Raw genomic sequence first — 19,590 nt, 5'->3', positions numbered from 1 at the left:
GACTTGTACTGCCTGACTTGAGTCACATGTCTGGTGTTTATGAAGTGGAGGTGGACTGCTTTAAGTTTGAGGTTGATCTTAGCCTGAGCAGCTCCAGCTCCTCTCCCGGCTGCAGGTGAAAGGAGCAGCCAGCTGAGCAGAGCAGGGCGGACCAGAGCCGAGCCGAGCTGAGCTGAGCTGAGCTGTGAGTGTTTACTGTCTGAGCTGAGAACTAGCTGGCTGTCAGGTGAAGCTGCTCTGTGCAGCACTGTGCTGTGAAACAACAACACCTTGAACATGTCGGGGTGAGTACGCTCGATGCTTAACTTGTCCTTACGGAAGCCGGCAGTGAACAAAAAATAGCGCTCAAGTTGCCGCGGCTATGCTAGGTTACCCGCAGCGTTAGCATGCTAGCACAGATTTGCTACTGATTTTGTGGATGACGCGGCGGCAGATATCTTTAACTGTTTCGTGTTTGGGCACTTTGAGCTAACGCTGCTGCCTCGTAGCAATGAGTCACAGTTTTGCCACCGGTGGGTCGTGAACGAGGAGCAAGTTGAGGTAAAGGTTTTTTTTTACACACGGCTGAGTGGTAAAGTTTAGCTAGGTGCCGTTTCCATGTTCGGTTTGTAACAACACTGTAGTTAATTAGCAGTGTTAGCACTGAGAGGCCAGCTGTTCACCGTTAGCTGAAGAAAACACCCTCTAACGTGTGTGAATATGCAAAAGCCTCAGTCAGACACTTGATAGACAAGTTATTGATCGTTGTTTTGTAGCAGCCACGTAGCTACAGACACCTGGCTGTGAGGTGTGTTGAAGCTGAAGTGCACTTCTCTCTCTCTCTCTGACAGCAGCTGATAGCTGATAGAGGAGCAGCCAGACCCATGTCCAAGATCTGGGTGTGAACAACTTGGGACACAATGTCTCTCTTGTTGGTTTCCTTCCTTGCAATTCTTCTGCTTGGGACTGTGGTGTTATGGGTCATTTTCAGGTAAGAAATGTGTCAGTTTCTACTGTGACTGCCACTGAAGCACTGACAACACTGCTGGTAAAAATTTAACCCAGATTTTCTACATAAATTCAAGAAGAAAAATCAAATATTTCTGCTCTTGTCGTCTCCTTTCTAGGTGGCTCATATCTACCCTGGCTGTGCGATTCTTCCATACAGCACTGAATGCTGATCTCAAGATCAAATCAGTAGGGCTGTTTTCTGTCCAGGGAGTTAGTATCCAGTTTCAGCCCCAGCATACTCTGGTAAGACACACTGTGTTTACATGACATTTATGTTGTGAGCCCATTTACCATGTCAGGGGACGACGTCTGACTCAGAACACATCATATGTTGTTTGTTTACTGTCACAAAATATGTCAAAGGTACCTTTTTGGACTTGTTCTTGATGTCGTCATATCGTGATATGGCGAAAGTGTTGTCATTTCCTGGTTTGAAAAGCTGCGTTACAGTAAAGTGATGCGTTTATCTGAACATACCAGGAGATATTATCAGCCTATTACAGATAATGGGATCGGCGTATATTTTTCCTGTCATGCACTGATATGAAAACTTTATTTTTAGAGGTTATAATGCAGAAAAAGATGCTTGACATGATTTATAATTATTAAATTCCCAGTGGGTTTTACTGTTTCAGTGCACTGATGTATTTTAGACACTCAAGTTAATTGTTAAACTGTAAAATATCCTGCCTCCTGTAACAGTTGAAATTGTGAAATGTACCTTTAAGACATACTGGGTTGCTTTGTTATGAGGGGAGCAACATCACCAGACAGCACCTTGTTTTTCCCTGAGTTAGTTCAGCTGGAGAGACGCCTGTAATCGAGTTCCTGTTTTCTTTTTCTCCTCAACTCAAGAGAAACGTTCGGGTTACAGGTGGCCGCTGTTTAGTTCATGCGTGACAGAATAGTAGCCATTTGTTGTCCAGTCCTAGCATTTATGAAGTGTTTTTTAGGAGATTTCAAAATACAGAGATTGTATACTGTGTATCGCGATGTAGCCCATAACTAGCCCATAACTGTGACTCTCTTTTGGCAGGAAATTGACAGAATATGGATTTCAAGTAAACTTCTGAACCAGGATTTGCCGTAAGTTCTCACATTTCTTTGTTAGATTCATAGTTTGAGTTACAAATCTTTTAACAAATCAGTTCTAGTTGCTTAACCCTCGTATACAAAAGCATATAATTCTGTTATTTGAGACGGTACTTCATGGTTGTGTCATTAGGAGATACCTGGCGTTGTGTGTCGGCGAAACCAGAGTTAGGTTTGACCTGCAAGCACCGCTCAGACCTCTGGTGAAGAAGAGCCATGGGGAAAAGTCTGGGAAGATTACAGTCAGCCCCACAACGCTGCGCTTTCTGTCACAAGTATGGAGCCTCGCTGTTGGTCAATCTTTTGCAAAACTGATATTTATTGGGCAATATCTTAACTTCCTATCTCGCGGTTTCAGCTGCTGTCATTCCACATCAGCTCCATCAATGTGATGGTGCTGAACATCGCGCTGTCAGAGTCTCTGTGGCACATGACTATTACAGGCATCACCTTGTTACTTGACCACCAGAGTAAAAGGTAACTACACAGTCCACACTCTGTAATCTCTGTCGGCCATTGATCTGATTTAATTAATAAATTAAGTAGATGGCCGTCCACCATTGAGTCCGGTTCTGCGCCGAGGTTTCTGCCTGTTAAAAGGCAGTTTTTCCTGCCACTGTCACCAAGTGCTGGCTCATGGGGGGGAATGTTGGGTCTCTGTAAATAATTAATCAAGGCGTATGGTCTAGACCTGCTCAATTTGGAAAGTGTCATGAGATGACTTTTGTTGTGAATTAGCGCTATACTAATAAAGACTGATTGAAGATTGATTGAACATCCTGACCAAGGACCGAGCTTCAGCGTATTTACTTGTATTACAGGCTGGCGTGGGACTTCTCAGTCGGGCAGCTCAGCAGTAAAGTGCTTAAAAGCAGCCAGTTGGTAAGTTCTGCTGTTTTCACTGGAACAGGAACTTGTGATTTGAAAGTGTGTGCGACTAACTCTCTGACTCTCTCTGTTGTAGGATATATGTTTGGCTGAAGTGGCCCTGAGCCTGCTGCTGTCTGGAGATGTGAGCCTGCCAGAGATGAAGCCGGGCTGTTTGTCCCTGAATGTGAGGACGCTTATAGCAGAGCTGCATGAGGGACTATTTCTCAGCCAACTCCTGGTGCCTCAATCTCCCGAAAAGAGCATTCACAATGCCTCAGGTGAGCAAATGCAAACTGATTATAAGAATAATTTAACAACTGATTTAAATTTCCAACACTTTATCAGTTTCCCTTTGCCCCTGATTCTTTTATTTTTGGTGCCATTTTCATATCAGTTTTTTCCATTTTTTGTTGTGTCATAGTTGAACACTTGACATGTTATGACAGTCCTTCATGCCATAATCCAGGGCAAGTGTCCTTATAGCCCTAACAAAGTATCCACCCTGCAGTTTTGTTGTAAATGTACAAGATCATCAAAAAGCAGCACTGTTTACTCTGAAGATGTTGCTGGGTTGGTTGTATGAGTGTATTCCTGTATTTTCCAAATTCTCTCTACTTGTGTATTTGTAACCCTGAATTACAACCATAATAGCTGTTTTTCCACTGGCTTCACATCAGTGATCTTCTGCTTCTTCTAAAATACCTTAATGTGTACCGTTGTCTTTGATATTCTTAGCTGTTCTGCTAGTCAGCAAGGAAATGAGGACAAGATCATTTCATAGAGCTTTATTGACCTCTGTAGGTGCTTGAAATGTCCACATGCTTAAAATAGATACAGTTTAACCTCCCAAATCAAAGAAAGCCAAGCCCAATTAATTTAAAAAGTAAGAAAAAGTTATTTAAATCATGTCACATATTTGAAGCAGAGTGTGTTTCTTGCTGTTTTTTCATTATTGTCTATACATCTACAGGTCTTTTAGGTCATTATTCACTGAATGAGATGTTTAAGAAATGTTTTGTTTACACTTAAACATCAGTAGCACAGACATGGTTCAGGTTGGCAGTTTTGCCTCTATAAATACAGACTGTTAAGGGACAAAAGAGGAAATGACACATAAGCTTTGTTAGGTATTTATAGGTATTTCCATGTAACATGACCTATTTCCAACACATTTTAAGAATTTTAATGGCTTTCTTGACATTTTTGATTACACCTCACATAATATGTTTTAATAGTTTTAATACTGTTTCCTTTCAGAGTGTGAAAACACTGAGTTCATCCAGACTGAGACTGTGGAGCGGCTCCATCAGCTGATTCCTCACAAGGTCAATGTGGAATTTGATAACACAAATGTAACCCTCTCCATGCACAGCCAGAAAAGGTGAGTCAACATTTTACCATCAGATGCATAAAGTTATTGTTGTTGTGCACAATTTGATTCCCTATTTAACGACTTATCGATTTTAAACCTTTTATGACTTCCTGCGCAGACACCTGAACTGGACCCTGAAGTCTTTAAAAGTGTGCTATGGACGTGACGACGAGCAGCTTCCTCTTAAAAGCTTCACTCCTGAGCTGAGCTTTCCCCAGAGCAGCCTGGAGCTCCTTCTAGAGGGTGAGTGGACAGCTGGGTGCCAGACGCAATGCACATAGTTGGATGAAGGAAGAACACTTTTGAGTAACACTTCTTTTTTATTATTGGCAGATGGACTTCTCCTCTCACAAAGTCGGCAAAGGATCCTTTGTGTGAACGCTCTGAAGACAACGCTGCAGGTGAGGAAGCTGCTCGGTGGTCGCAGCACAAGACTATGACTCATATTTGACATTATTTTGACATTTTTCTGCTTTTAGGTAACATCGATGGACATCGCGGGGTCATTCACGGTCAACACTTGCATCATCCACTACCGTCATCAGGAGTTCTCTCATTGGCTAAATCTATTTCCATGGGAACAGCTAATCCACCGGAAGGCAGCTCATAGAAAAAGGCGAGTTTCAAAAGAAAACCGCTTGACTAAAAATCTCCCGCTGCAGTGAAAATAATCATCTAACACCTTTTTTTATCATCTTCTCCCTCTTACCCATGTTTGTGTTTGCGCATCACTCATTCTGTATTGTGTTGGTCCATGATGTTATTGTGTTGTGTAGTCCATTAGATTACTTGCCCACCCTCCTTTTCCTCAGGCGCCTCCCTCACCTGGATGCTCCCGTGAAGATCACCTCCTCTGTGTCCAACGTCAACGTGAGCGTTCAGCTGGGAGACACGACGCCTTTTGCTCTTGGTTTCCTGTCTGCCAGTGCAGGTACTGCAGGTGTTTCACATGCTGCACACATGCAGAGAGAAGCACGTGAACGTCATATGATGTTATTGCTGCTTTGCAAAATGAGGGCATTGTTGTGTTAAAGAATAACCTCAGCAATAGCACTTCATGTTATGACTTTACATCATATGTAAATCCTGTACTATTGTTGCAACACAATTTCTTTCACTCACTCTTCACGGTTTTTACTCCGTAGGTGACATTTGGGTCAGCCTTTTTCAAACATGCCAAACTAGATTAGATAAGATCTTTTCTTAGAGTGCCCTTTAAACGTTACACATTAACTTGCACTCCTTTCTTAGCTTTTAGTAGCTTATGTTTGTATTCCTAACAACTTAAATCGCAATACCTCTGCAACCTTATATGTCAAAAGTCTTTTGTTTAGTGCAATTGCCTCAAACCCAATAATCAACCAATCGTGCTTTTTATTGTTTCCTTCACAGAAATGTATATTGAAACCTAAACCAAAGTAAATAAAGACAAGAGCAGACAAAAAGAAATCAAGTGTGTATTGACAAACAAAGAATTCTTAAACAAAAGAAGCAAAGGGCAGGTAGGTAATAAAGTTTATAAGTAACAGGAGAGTTACTGTATACAAACGATAAGACATATTTACAGATAAGAAGATCAAAAAAATATATAAAGATATGACAAGACAAAGAAGTAGCCTTTACTAGCTACTGTTTACTGTGTTTGTAAAATTTGATGTTTACCACCAATAAAATGGTGGAAAAATGGAGAAATCAGTTAAAACTGCTGTTCAAACAGCTTTTGGGAGGCGAGACGTGATCGGATCACTCAGGACTCTTGTTGATACAACAAACTGTGAACAGGACCTTTGACTGTGTGTCCTCAAAAATATATTTTACGCTGACTTGTGTTTCCTGTGTCTGCAGAACTGCTGCATCTCCTTGACATTAAAGATGACACAGAGAGCCCAGAGTCCCAGAACGTGCACCAGCGTGCCTCACTGTCCCTGGACAACTTCTGGTGGAGAGTGGGTCAGGGCTCTCATATCCAACAAGCACCCCACCCTCCTGGCAAACACGTGTGGGGAGAGGCACTAATTTTAGACTCGCTCAGTCTTCAGGTAGGAGACACAGAACAAACTTGTTTTTATTGTTTGTATAAAACATCTTATATAAAATAATTCACATTTTTTGATTTTCAAGTCCTAAGCATGCTTCTCTTTTCTTGTTTCTATAATTATTTGCATGATAGTTTTAAACAGATTGTCTGAATCCACCAGGTTTTCCAACCACAAATTAGATCAAAGCTGTTCAATCAGAACAAGCTGTTCCAATTTAAAGTAGTTTTTGATCAGTAACTTAGTTAGTCAAAGGGTTTGTTGTCATATCTGATTGACTGATTGGTTGATTGTTTTTAATCTCATCCCTCCAGGGCAGTTTCAACCGACCCCACATGGAGACGAGCAGCCATGCTCCGAGTTTGAGCGTGGAGTCCAATCTGAAAGGGCTCCAAGTGGAGCTTTCAGAAACATGTGCACTGTGTCTGTCTCGCCTGCTGTCCCTCATCTGTGTTCCTCGGGACACGGGGCCACAGCTGTCAGACGTGGCCTCGGTGTCTCCCTCTAGTGACGATGCTGTCCAGCCCACCCACTCCTCACAGCTACACCTGCTGTTTAAACTGGACTGCTGTCTGGAGGATGTTAATGTGTTCACACTGTCGAATCTGGCAGGTGAGTTATTTCCGAGTATTTAAGAATGTAGCGCGGTAACGAAGAGGTGTTCGCTGCTCTGCTGGCTTTGTTCGGGAATTCACTGCATGGGACATAAACTGTGCCTTATAGTGGTTTTATGAAAAAGTCAGGTCCTAATTCTGCTGCTTTTACACTTTTTTTTGTCAAGAAAACGCTCTTGTTGTCTACAGGGACTACAATGCTCAATTATATGGGAAGCTCAAACGAGTCAGTTAAAGGATCGCTATTGTTTAGTCACATAAAACCAGTTTAGAGTTGGTAAATAGTCCCTCCTCTTACAAATGCCCCTTTGCATCCATGTTATTGTGTATACATCTTGTGTGATCAATGACCACAGGATACACAAACATTTCTGCTTTGGCTCTCTACTGTTACCTTTAATCATCATCTTTTACTTGCCTGTGTTCTCTTCAGGAGCCGTGTCTTTGCGGATGGACACCGTCAGTGTCCTGGGCTCTGCAGAGAGCTCCACAGTCTCTCTTCAAGGTGTCAGCTTGTCAGCGATCAAAACACTCACAGAGAACATGGAGTCATGTTGCCCCGCCTCCCAAACCCCCAACCCTGTGCTCAAACTCACCACGATAGCCTTGACCTACCACATCACCACCCACACCTTACAGGTAATCACATCACGATCAGTTGTCTTTTTTCTGGATTGAATGAATCTCTGTGTCAGCAATCATATTTTCCGTCTCAATCAGGTTCAATGTGAAGAGGAGTTCACAGTTGAATGGACGCCACCGGACCACATGGTGTTATATCAGCACCTGACTGAAGCTCAGGCTTGTTGGCTCATGCTTTGTGGAGAGAAAGGCGAAGATAGTCCGGTCAAATCTCCAGAGAGTGAAATCAGTTCAGGCCAGAGCAGAGTTCTGTGTGTGCGTGTTGAACTGGGCTGCACTCGTCTGACAGCCCATGTTAGCAAACAGAACTATATCCTCCTGCACACTGAGTCCGTCTCAGTATCAAAGCATGCTGGTTCCCTTCGCATGCGTTCTCCCTCCCTGATCTTCAACTTTGACGGCCACAACATCGTCACTTTTAAAGATCTAGATGTTGAAATGTACGAAGAGCTGACCGAGATGCAGCTGCACAGAGACATCTTCCCCTTCCTCATCACTCCTCACAACCGTGTCTGGGTCCTCACTTGCCCCTCTATGGCGGTTGAGTTTCCTTACCAGTACGATTTCTCAAACACCTTTGACATGGCCATCAGTGTGCAGAAGTGGCTGAAGACTCTGCATCGCTCCCAAAGCAAAGACACTACCATCCGACGCCTGCCTCCGGATCTCGTGTTCAAGATCAGCCAGTTCTCGTTTGTCTTCTTGGACGACATCTTTGAAATCAAGCTGCGAGACAACTACGAGCTCATGAAGGACGAGAGTAAGGAAAGTGCAAAGCGTCTTCAGCTTCTGGATAAGAAGGTGGCAGATCTGCGCAAGCAGCACGGAGAACTTCTCCCTGCCAGAAAGATCGAAGAGCTGTATAGTTCTCTGGAGAAGAAGCACATTGAGATCTACATCCAGCGCTCGCGCCGCCTCTACGCCAACACACCTATGAGGAAGTCCCTGCTGACCTGGACAGTGTCAGACTTGGAGCTGGTGGTCCTGGCTGATCAATCCCTTCATGGACCAGACAGGGTGAGAGAGCAGCTGAGGGACATCGACGGGATCAGTCCCTTCCCCAGAGACGGACTCCCTCTGGTGGTCCAGTGGTGCCGTGCCGTCAAGTTTAAACTGACTGCATTTTTGGGTAAGTTGCCAAAAATTGACTTGAAACTAAAATGAAATTAAAGCCTCAATGTTTTGAGGTTTTTTCCACACATACAAAAGTAATTGATGTTTTCCCTCTCTTTCCGATGTGCCAGTGAGAATTCGGGATTACCCTCGTTACCTGTTTGAGATCCGGGACTGGAAGCTGTCAGGGCGTCTGATCGGGACCGAGCAGGACGGACAGGTCAGAGCTCATCGCAAAGCGGTTGTCCCACTTGGTCCACCGTGGGGAGACGTGACGGTCCACAGGAACATGCCACCGCTCAAGTTCTACTATGATTTCAAATGTGAGTCATGCAAGTCATGCTGTCAACATGCCATTCTTTGTCTGTTTGGTTTTTATTATGCGGTCCCATCATATACACGCAGCTTTTCATTGTCCCTGAATTGTCACGGATTTTGAATTTGCAAAACCAAAGTTAAAAAGCAGAAATCCTGCATATGCATGGTGATAAATGTTGTAAAATGCATAGACTCATTATTAGAGAGTAACGTTTAAGTAAATAACCAGAAAGTCACAGATAATAATAGTGGAAATAAAAGTTTGTAGCAGCTATCACTTATTCTTGTTCAGAAGGGAAGTAAAATGATTTTGTTTCCTGAAGTCGAGGCAGAGAGTTGATGCATCAACTGGTGAATCATAATCAGTATGATGCAAGACAGTCATAAACATCAATCCTCCTGTTGGGTAATTTGAGGTTTACTCTCTAAAATTCTCAATGTTTTTGTCTCTCATTCAATATTCTCTATTTTTCTTACAGCTAACATAAATCTCTACACTATTGTTTGGGGGCCGTGTTGGGACCCTGCCTGGACTCTGATTGGCCAGTCCGTTGACCTGCTGACCAAACCCACAGTTGATCCCTCACCTCCTCTGGCCTGGTGGGACAAAAGTCGTCTCCTTATGCACGGGCGCTGGGTGATGGACATCGATCAGGCCAATCTTCATCAGCTGGCTACAGAGGTAAAATCACAAAACTCAACTGAAGTGGATCTCACAACAGTTGTGATAATAAATCACCTAATCTAAGATGGATCTTGCTTTCTTACAGGACCCTTACAACACCACTGAAAACCTGCACTGGGAGTGGAATAAGCTGAACTACGACTGGAACCCGGGGCAGTTTGTTTTTAAAGGAGATTTGGATGTAAATGTGAGGACAGCATCGAAGTAAGTGAAGCCATCAGAGGTGAATATAGTGCAACTTTTAACTGTATTTGTAAAGAATCAGTGATACAAATGTCTTTTTTCCACACTAGGTATGATGATATCTGTTTTCTACACCTGCCCAACCTGTGTATGACCCTCGACCTCCAATGGCTTTGCCATGGCAACCCCCATGACCACCATGCTGTAATGCTCTGCTGTGCGGAGAACGTTGCAGATGTGACCTCAGGACAACCTCATGACTCCTACAGAGCCTTTCGCTCTGAGAACCTCAACCTCTCCATCACCATGGACCTTAACCAGCACTGTGGCACAGGTACGAGCGACTCTGTTAGACATTTTATCTAGTTGAGCTGAGTCTTCCTATCAGAACAAAACATGTTCCTGTAATACCAACAATTCAAAATGTCATCCGAAACTTTTGCTGTCGACAGTCATATATTTTTTTATTTTACAGAAGCCTCCCAGCCCAGAATCCTGCTGTACAGCAGCACCCTGCGTTGGATGCAGAACTTTTGGGCGACCTGGACGGGTGTATCTCGTCCAATCTGCAGAGGCAAGCTCTTCCACAGCCTGAGGCCGGTCCGCAAGAAGCTGGGTCAGCACTACAAACAGATGTCCTACACAGCTGCCTTCCCACAACTACAAGTAAGTGTTTTTCTAGGCCGTCCTCCAGCAACAGTCAAGTAAAAGTCTGCTTTATGTTTGCGTTTGCATTCACTTACACAGTTCAGTCTGTACCTTGATTCATAACAGATGATTTAGTTCTTCCACTTTATTTCTTCACACTGGTATGTGTACATTTCTGCATATTGTGTGTCTTTCAGGTGCATTACTGGGCCTCCTTTGCCCAGCAGAGAGGTATCCAAGTGGAGTGCAACAAAGGCCACGTCTTCACTCGAGGGGCACAGAGACTTATTCCACAAGGTATGGGTGTTAGCATCAAAACCATTCAAGAAAAAACAAATGATTAAAGTGGTTGTATGTTTTTTTTAATGTGGGTTCATGTGTGTGTGTTCCTCAGCTGGCACTGTGATGAGGAGGCTGATCTCTGAGTGGAATGTGACTCAGATGGTGAGTGAGCTCTCTCAGGTGACGGTTCACCTGATGGCCTCCACCTGGGATGAGACAGCTGACCACCAGATCAACGCCCAGGTGAAGAAGACTCACCTGCTCAGCCTGTCCTCCCTGAGCTACCAGCGGCAGAGCAACCGCATGGAGGAGGTAAAACCCCACAGATGGCCGGACTTTAATCCTGCTTTTCCTTCTGGCTGCACTCATGATTGAGACCTTTTTGAAATATGTCTGACAGGAGGTGAACCAGAAGGATGAGACGAATGCCTCTTACACTCACAAACTGCGCCTGGTGGACCTGCGTGCTTCCTGGACCACCACTAACAGGAACATCGCCTTTGGGCTGTACGACGGTTATAAAAAGGCATCTGTGCTGAAGAGAAACCTCTCCACTGAAGCGTTGAAGGGTCTGAGGATCGACACGCAGCTGCAGGCCAAGAAGCTCAAACGCTCCCCTTCAAACTACTCTCCCACCACAGCCCCGACCACACCAGTCATGCCCACAGTCAGCCGAGCAGAAAAAAGTCAAAATGAAGGTGAGGAAATAGCTTGACTCAGACAAAGACAACAGCTGAGTCTCTTAGGATGCACTGACCTCTTTGTTTTTGTTTCAGGAACATCGATGCTCCAGAAACTGATTGAGGAAACAGACAAGTTTGTGGTGTTTTCAGAGGAGGACTCAGGTGTCAGCGACCAGCTGTGTGGTATCGCAGCCTGTCAGACCGATGATGTCTACAACCGCAACTGGTTTATCGAGCTGGTCAACTGTCAGGTGCCTTCATAATAGAGTTTTAATTTTGTTTTATTTGTTTGTTGTTTCCATCTGTTATCTAGCAAATCTTTATGAATGAATTGAGATCGATAATCTGATTTTCTTGTGCTCTTTTTTTATTTTACCAGATGATGCTGCGTGGCACAGAAACGGCCGGCTGCGTGCTGGTGTCGGCAGCAAAGGCTCAGCTGCTTCAGTGTGAACACCACCCGGCCTGGTACAGCGACACCCTGAAGCAGAAGACCACCTGGACCTGTCTGCTGGATGGCATGCAGTACTTTGCCACCATGGAGCCAAATCCATCTGAGCAAGAAGACAGACAGTTGTGGCTGGAGGTAAGAACAGCTCTGTACTTATGTTAGGCTGTTCTGTTCAAATGTTTTTTTAACAAGTACAAGTTTGATGATTTTACTTTCTCTTCCAACTCATATTAAACTAGGGATAAAGAAAAATGTAGTGTTAGAGCAATGTATTATCAAAGGATAGGAACTACTACGAATTCTTTCTGCACTTATTCAATGTAGACTGGTCCTTAGGTGAAGGTAATTTATAAAGTTAATCTACCTTCATATTGTCCTTTCTTGTTCCTGATGTTCCTCATTGTTACACCCCTGACAAATAGCATAGCAATTTTTTTAGTCTGGTGTAACAAACCTGGTTTAAAAAAAAAAACTAACTATGCAACTACAACATCACAACCAAGGCTTTACAGTAAGTCACCTGTTGTGTGTTGTGCTTTTCCTGCTCTGATTTGCTTCTTATTGTTTAATGTGTGTAGGTGAAAAACATAGAGGAGCACAGGCAGCGTAACCTGGACTCAGTGCTGGAGCTGATGGAGAGCGGCCAGGCTGTGGGAGGAATGGTCAGCACCACTGCAGGTAAATGACCACACTGCTTCTGCGCTGTAAACATACTTTCCTAAGTACGCAAACAGTACTGCTGTAGAGGGACTCTGATTAACTACTATTTTAAGGATATTGAAGTTGTCCTTTCTGCGTCTGTAGACTGGAACCAACCAGCGCAGGTGAACGAGGCTCAGCAGGTTCAGCGTATCATCTCACGTTGTAGCTGCCGGATGCACTACATCAGCTACAGTCACGACATCAACCCAGAGGTGGCCACACAGATCAAACCACCCGAGCTGAGGAATAATCATGAGAAAGAGGATCTGCTTAAAAAACAGGCTGGTATGTCTGCTCACCAGCATACTGAATATGCAAGAATATACAGAATATGCCTTGCCTTGCATTTAAAGAGCTTTCTTCTGTTTATTTAACAGGGGCTGTGGACACCTTCACCCTCATTCATCATGATCTGGAGATATCCACTAACCCGGTCCAGTACGCTATGATCCTGGACATCGTCAACAACCTGTTGTTACACGTGGAGCCCAGACGCAAGGTAGGCTAACAGACCCAGTTTACAAATGATTTCCATGTCCTTACCAATGTTTCATCTTTGTTTATTAAGTGTTTTTTTAACCTTGTGGACATGTAGGAGCACAGTGAGAAGAAGCAGCGAGTGCGTTTCCAGCTGGAGATTTCTAGTAACCCTGAGGAGCAGCGCAGCAGCATCCTTCACCTCCAGGAGGCAGTCAGGCAGCACCTGGCCCAGATCAGACGCCTCGAGAAACAGATTTACTCCAACATCAGAGTGAGTCACAACCAGCTTTTATACCAAATATTTTACTCAACAAAATAATATGTAAACATGAATCAAGTAAGAAAAAAGCGGTTGATCTGTGATGTTTACAAGTAAAATGGACAGCACTGAATTGACATCAAATAAGAGAATTGAAAGAATGAAACATTAACTCTCTATCATCCATCAGGCACAACCTGAGGAGCTGAGCAGTGATGAACTGATGGAGATCAACACCAGACTGCAGAACCAGCTAAACCAGGAGAAGAACGACATGCAGATGAAGAGTGAAGAGCTCAACATCCTCATCAGGTCTCACATCAGCACTCATTCACATCCAGCACTGAGAAAGATGTGGAACGCAAGCCAAATTAAATCTCTTTCTTTCCTTCAGGTGTTTTAAGGACTTCCAGCTGCAACGGGCAAACAAGCTGGAGCTGCGTAAGCCTCCAGAGGATGTGAGTGTGGTGAGGAGGACTGAGATCTATTTCGCCCAGGCCCGCTGGTGTTTGACCGAAGAGGACGGACAGCTCGGCATCGCTGAGTTGGAGCTGCAGAGGTTCATGTACAGTAAGGTGAGTAAATCAGATACATTCTTCTCACTTATCCAGTCAAAATAAGACAGACAACCCAGTGACAGGCATTAAGAATAATTATGATAAATATCACCTCTTCCTGATGGTCTCGTTTCCTTATGTGGATCATAAGATTCAGTATTAAATAACGTTTTGACTCTGAATGCTCTCTTCTCACAGCTCAACAAGTCTGATGACACAGCAGAGCATCTTCTGGAGTTAGGGTGGTTCACGATGAACAACCTGCTGCCCAATGCAGCATACAAGGTACATTTACCATTCATTATTCAGATTTGACAGTATTTAGGTATTTGTTGGAGTTAACTTAATGAAATCCGCATTTATTTGACTTTAGTTCAGTTATAAACCTGCAGTGTGGAACTTTTGTCTCCCCCTTCTGGCAGTAAGAGTAATTACACAAACACTGTCAACATGCTTATGACGCCATACTCCTATTCATTGTAGCCTGCTCTGCTGCTATGGTGGCTCCTTCCTTCAGCTCTGGCAAACCAGACATTGCTGGTTAACATAAAATGCATCGTCGCCAGTGCAGGAAAGTTGCCACGGACTCCAGATTTAAACTTTGGTATCCTGTTAAAGAGAGCTTAATCTAGCGGTGATGCGTTTAACCAGCACTGTGTGAGCTTGTTTGGAAAGGGTTTGAATGTAAACTATAGGTTTAAGTTTATAAAGTGCAATGTCATCCATGACAGTATGCAATATTTATGACTCTCTTCCTGGTCTACTCCGTGCAGCGTGTGAGGGTACGTACAGTGACAAGACTTGATGTCTGTGTTGACTCCATCTTGTCTGTTCAGATGGGATCACCCAGTGGCTCATCAGAGTTTCATATTCGGTGTTGCATGCACACATTTGAAGGATTCATTGATGCATGTCTGACCAAGGACTCATTACGTTTACTTAACCTTTATGTCGTTGTCCGTACTCGTGTTCATATCATCAATAATGTCAAAGTATTCTGTTTTTAAAGTGACATCAAAATCTCACTCAGGCTTTATTTTGCTGATGAGGATAAAATAAACTCCCTCCTCTCTTAAAGGTGGTCCTTCGTCCTCAAAGTAACTGCCAGTCCGGACGCCAGTTCGCTTTGCGTATCTTCAGTAAAGTGCGCCCCCCTGTGGGAGGAATCTCTGTTAAGGAGCACTTCGAGGTGAAGAACATCACATCGCATGCAGCCACATTCACAGAAACATTTGCATCGTGTTTTATTGAAGATTTATTGTGTCCATCGTCAGGTGAACGTGGTGCCTCTCACCATCCAGCTGATGTACCAGTTCTTCAAGAGGATGATGGGATTCTTCTTCCCAGGAAGAAATGTCGAAGAGGAGGAGGTCACAGATGAGGAAGACAAGTTCAGATTGGTTACCACGGGTATGTTTGCGATATGACAGCAGTAAGATGAGTAGCTCTTAGTCACTGTGTGAGATCACCAGCCTGTAATCTATACCAGCTACCAGATCAATAATAGTTTCCATGTTCTCTGCCAGATGTGTGTGTGTGTGTGTGTGTGTGTGTGTGTGTGTGTGTGTGTGGTATTGAATAATCCATTACTGTGTTATGTAATCCCTCTGAGCTATTAAACGGCTGTGTCACTTTGGATATGACCTTGAGATATGTGTGAGAGACTCAGTGGGAGTATAAGGTGTAGGGTGCAGAGTCACGCAGAGGCCACAGTGCTGATTCTGATGTGGTCTGTGTCACAGGTATCCCTGTCAAACCCCGGCAGTCGTCAGAGGACACCATGGGCGCGATGGGCCCCAGCAAAGGTGCCGCCCAGGGACTGAACCGCACTGCTGGGGTCAGGAGGTCGTTCAGGAAAGCTCCAGAGGTACTAATGCATTTTGATCGACTGTGCTCGGATGTAAAGAACAAATCGAATAAAGAAACGTAATTGCATTTATAATTTCCTCCCTGCCAGCATCCTGTTGATGACATCGATAAGATGAAGGAGCGAGCTGCTATGAACAACTCCTTCATCTACATCAAGATTCCCCAAGTGCCCCTCTGTGTCAGCTATAAGGTGAGTTTTCTGTGCATAGAGTACAATATGTTTCTAGATTCAAGATTGAAAGGTTTCAGTTGTGAGTTCGCACAATATCAAGGCTGTGCAGCTACTATACAATAAAGAACAATTCAAATAAAAGAGAATAAATAGTAAAACAAAGAGTTGGAAGAATAAATATAGAATATTTTTCTAAAAAAAAAAACATGTCTTACATAAAATATGTATTAAAATGCTGAATTTGTTTGTGTTTCGGTTGTTGAATGTTCAGGTTCACTCTCAGACTTAAAAAAAATCACACTTAGCAACCAGATGGTGAACTTAGTGGAACATTTAGCAGCTAATGAGCCAGATATTTCCGTCAGGAGTTCGTGGAAACCAAAAACAGTGAAAAACAAAGTGAATGTTTGGCAAATTAATTATATTGCAGCTCCATAATTGCTGGATTTGTAAATAAGCAAGTGTCCCCCCCAAAAAAAGGTAACCACGTAACACACTTTTTTATTTCCAGTCAGATGTTCTTTTTTAGCTTTTGAACTTATGTCTTGCTTCTACAAACTCTCCGGTCTTTAGGGAGAGAAGAGTAGTGTGGACTGGAAGGACCTGAACCTGGTTCTTCCCTGTTTGGAGTACCACAACAACACCTGGACGTGGCTCGACTTCGCCATGGCTGTGAAGAGGGACAGCCGGAAAGCACTTGTGGCACAGGTACACAACATTTAGGACTTTAAATCCACACAAAATGTGCTCTTCTGTGTGATTTTAAAAGTAAAGTGTAAATATGAACTTGTTCTTTCTGCTCCTCGCCGCTCAGATGATAAAGGAGAAGCTGCGTCTGAAGCCAGCATCAGGCTCAGACCTGCGGGGGAAAGCGTCTGAAGGGAAGTCTGACAACAGCCTGCAGCAGCAGGAGGAAGATGAGAAGGCTCGGCTCCTCATCGGCCTCAGCTCCGCAGACAAGAGCTCCAGCAAGAAGAGCATCTTCAGCCGACGCAAGTGAAGCAGCAAACACTCGCACATTCACACCACGTCAGGGCTTGACTGGATGATCCACAGCAGCAGCTGCCACGCTCCCTCAGTGTGGGGATCAGGGAAACTCTGCCTCTTAGGGGTCAGAATATCTGCCTGGCTTTGTGAATCTCAATGAAAAAGGGAGATGGTTGAGCATTTCAAATAGTTTTATGGCATATCTTACTGTATCATACAAGCCTGCTGAACTTAAAGTGAAATTCTGGAGTTTTTCTTTTATTTTTAAAACACTCCTGTGTGTCTCAGATTTGAGGGAACTCAAACAGCTCCAGGATTACCAGGGTGCCATTTCTGACCAAATATATTATCATGTTTATGTGTGTGCCATCTAAAATATCACTCTGCATTTCAAACACTTTCAAAACAATGACCACTTGTGTTGCGTTGAATGTAGCGAGGAAGATTAACAGTATGTAGCTCGCACTTCACTGTCACTGTTTCCTTCCCTCTGCTTCTGTAAAAGCGAGAGTGAGAGCACCTTTTCCTGCTGGCTCAGGAACACTGTACGTCAAAGTCTGCTAGAATAAATAAGACTCAACGGAAAGCACCTTCAATGCTGCGAGCTGTAAAAACTTAGATTTTGAAATGCCATAAATAAATATATCAGATGTGTTTTATCGATTAAAGCTTGAAGACGTGTGGCTGTATGACTGTCGCCCTGACAGGAAGGCCGTTTCCCACGAATGACCACAAAAGCTATTTTATATTTTACCTGCACCTGTCGGCTAGCTGTACCTCACCCCAGTGCAATATATCAAGAACAGAGCAGCGAAAACGTTTCAACGTGTTGTATCATGTGGCACTTGGTTTGATGGTATTGTGGCAGAAAAAAGAAACAAATGTGTTGCAGCTAATCGCTGAGTGTATGTTTTGTAATTTTATTACTAAAGCACTTTTTTATGCAAAGTATTTTGATATTTTTGTAACCATTTCTGTTGAATTACTTGTATAACTGTGCTGCTAAGCCTGTTATCTCAGTCACATTTCTATTAAAGGAACAGTTCACCCAAAAATGAACATTCAGTCATTATCTGCTCACCGTCATGCTGATTGAAAAGTCGGGTGAGGTTTCGTAGTCCACAAAACATTTCTGGAGCTTCACAGCAAAATAGTGTTGCGGCATTCTGCTAAACAACTGAAGTAGATGGGGACTTGTTTTAAAGCGTAAATAAAACACTAAAAACATTATATAAAATGGCTCCGTACATCTACAGAAGCCCAGAGATCCCAAACTGATTATAAAAGATGTTATTTGCAACCTTTTTCAAGCTGAAATCATGACTGTAGCCGCGAAGCTAAAAGCGTTAGTGCACACAGAGGGTGTGAATAACATCTTTACAAATCAATGTGGGATTTCGGGGCTTCTGGAGACTTTGGTTTCGCTGGACGAGCTGTCTTCTCCACAATGTAGAGTGACGTATATCGATTTTACGAACTGCACAGCCTTTTGCTTCTGCTGTTAACTCTTCAGGTCTGTGTAGTACACGTCTGTAGCTACCTCAGTGCTTTTTCAGCTGAAGTGTGTTAACATACTTAACTTTTCACAGTTCTCTTTGCACATGATAGTTTACCTTTTAATTTGTACACAGTGTTTTTAAGATCGATAGATTAAGATGTAGCTGGACACTGAACAATCCCTTATCTAGCGTTGAGGTCCGAGCTTTACCGCTCGCTTTCACAAGACGCATACGTCAGTCGCTTTCATTTTTGGCAGCTCTTACAAGCACCGAGCGTAAGAAACGGTCATGGCGACCTAACAACGATAGCTTGTCACACGCTCACGTTAACGGTTATTTATCTAAAGGAATAAAAATGGTAAACTATTAACAATATATACACAAAGTTACGTATTTTAACTAAGCTACGGATGAAAAAGCACTGAGATAACTTCGATCGTGCAGTTGGTAAAGCGGCTATACGTCACGCTACATTATGTCAGTGGAGAATGGAGCCATTTTGTGTTTTTGTTGTTTGTTTTGGTTGCTTTTTGTATATTTTAAAACAAGTCTCCATCTACTTCAGTTGTTTAGGAAAACATTTTGCAACACAGTTTTGCTGCGGAGCTCAAGGAATCCTTCACTTGACTCTCCATTGACCTGCAGGTGAAAAGACAAAGACTGAATTTTATTTTTTTGGGTGAACTTTTCCTTTAAGAAGAAGAAGAAAAAAAAAATGCCCTCAATGTTTCAATTAAAAACAGATCATGTTGCAAAAGCAGATGCATTCACATTTCTATCGGCTCTGTTGGCTTATTGTTTCTCTGTCAATAAAAGTGTTACAGTCTCTCAGCGGTGTTTGTGTGTTTGCTGTTGGTTTAAAGAATAAAATGTAAAGATGGGTCAGGCAGGCAGGTCTGTGAGTGCAGGAAGTTTGGGAGCAGGAGGCAGGATGATTGATCATTAATGTGACAGCTTTAACTGGAGCGGAATGGAGCTCGTCCCTCTCTGGATGACTGTCTGCAAACATCTCTCCATCCTCGCGCACAAACACGTGGAGCAAAGATGCTGTAATGGACGGAGCGCGGCTGCAGCAGGACGCGCGAC

The 19,590-nt window shown here is 43.5% G+C and overlaps 1 protein-coding gene across 2 annotated transcripts; it reads left to right on the top strand.

Moving 5' to 3' along the window:
- Nucleotides 1-197: 197 nt before the first annotated feature.
- On the top strand, nucleotides 198-19,335 carry LOC141010815 (bridge-like lipid transfer protein family member 2). Of its 2 annotated transcripts, none has more exons than XM_073483936.1 (40): nucleotides 198-284; nucleotides 831-970; nucleotides 1,107-1,233; nucleotides 2,027-2,076; nucleotides 2,216-2,357; nucleotides 2,441-2,559; nucleotides 2,904-2,964; nucleotides 3,047-3,230; nucleotides 4,210-4,333; nucleotides 4,443-4,567; nucleotides 4,658-4,725; nucleotides 4,804-4,940; nucleotides 5,137-5,255; nucleotides 6,170-6,363; nucleotides 6,675-6,972; nucleotides 7,408-7,613; nucleotides 7,695-8,745; nucleotides 8,861-9,052; nucleotides 9,527-9,729; nucleotides 9,818-9,936; nucleotides 10,026-10,249; nucleotides 10,391-10,581; nucleotides 10,761-10,860; nucleotides 10,958-11,157; nucleotides 11,246-11,543; nucleotides 11,622-11,779; nucleotides 11,908-12,114; nucleotides 12,558-12,657; nucleotides 12,784-12,966; nucleotides 13,059-13,180; nucleotides 13,277-13,432; nucleotides 13,611-13,732; nucleotides 13,815-13,995; nucleotides 14,176-14,262; nucleotides 15,056-15,166; nucleotides 15,252-15,387; nucleotides 15,720-15,844; nucleotides 15,935-16,036; nucleotides 16,592-16,726; nucleotides 16,833-19,335. In XM_073483936.1, the coding sequence occupies exons 2-40, from the start codon at nucleotides 900-902 to the stop codon at nucleotides 17,016-17,018; spliced, it is 6,714 nt and encodes a 2,237-aa protein (XP_073340037.1). In that variant the 5' UTR covers nucleotides 198-284; nucleotides 831-899; the 3' UTR covers nucleotides 17,019-19,335. The 2 variants fall into 2 exon arrangements, with proteins under 2 accessions (XP_073340037.1, XP_073340029.1); XM_073483928.1 differs by lacking the exon at nucleotides 198-284 and adding an exon at nucleotides 446-540.
- The last annotated feature ends 255 nt before the right edge of the window (nucleotides 19,336-19,590 follow it).

This window comes from Pagrus major, chromosome 2, assembly GCF_040436345.1.
Source record: "Pagrus major chromosome 2, Pma_NU_1.0".
In the NCBI taxonomy this organism is placed as follows: domain Eukaryota; kingdom Metazoa; phylum Chordata; class Actinopteri; order Spariformes; family Sparidae; genus Pagrus; species Pagrus major.
Note: the sequence above shows the minus strand (reverse complement) of the source record. Positions and strands in the feature narration are given on the sequence as shown.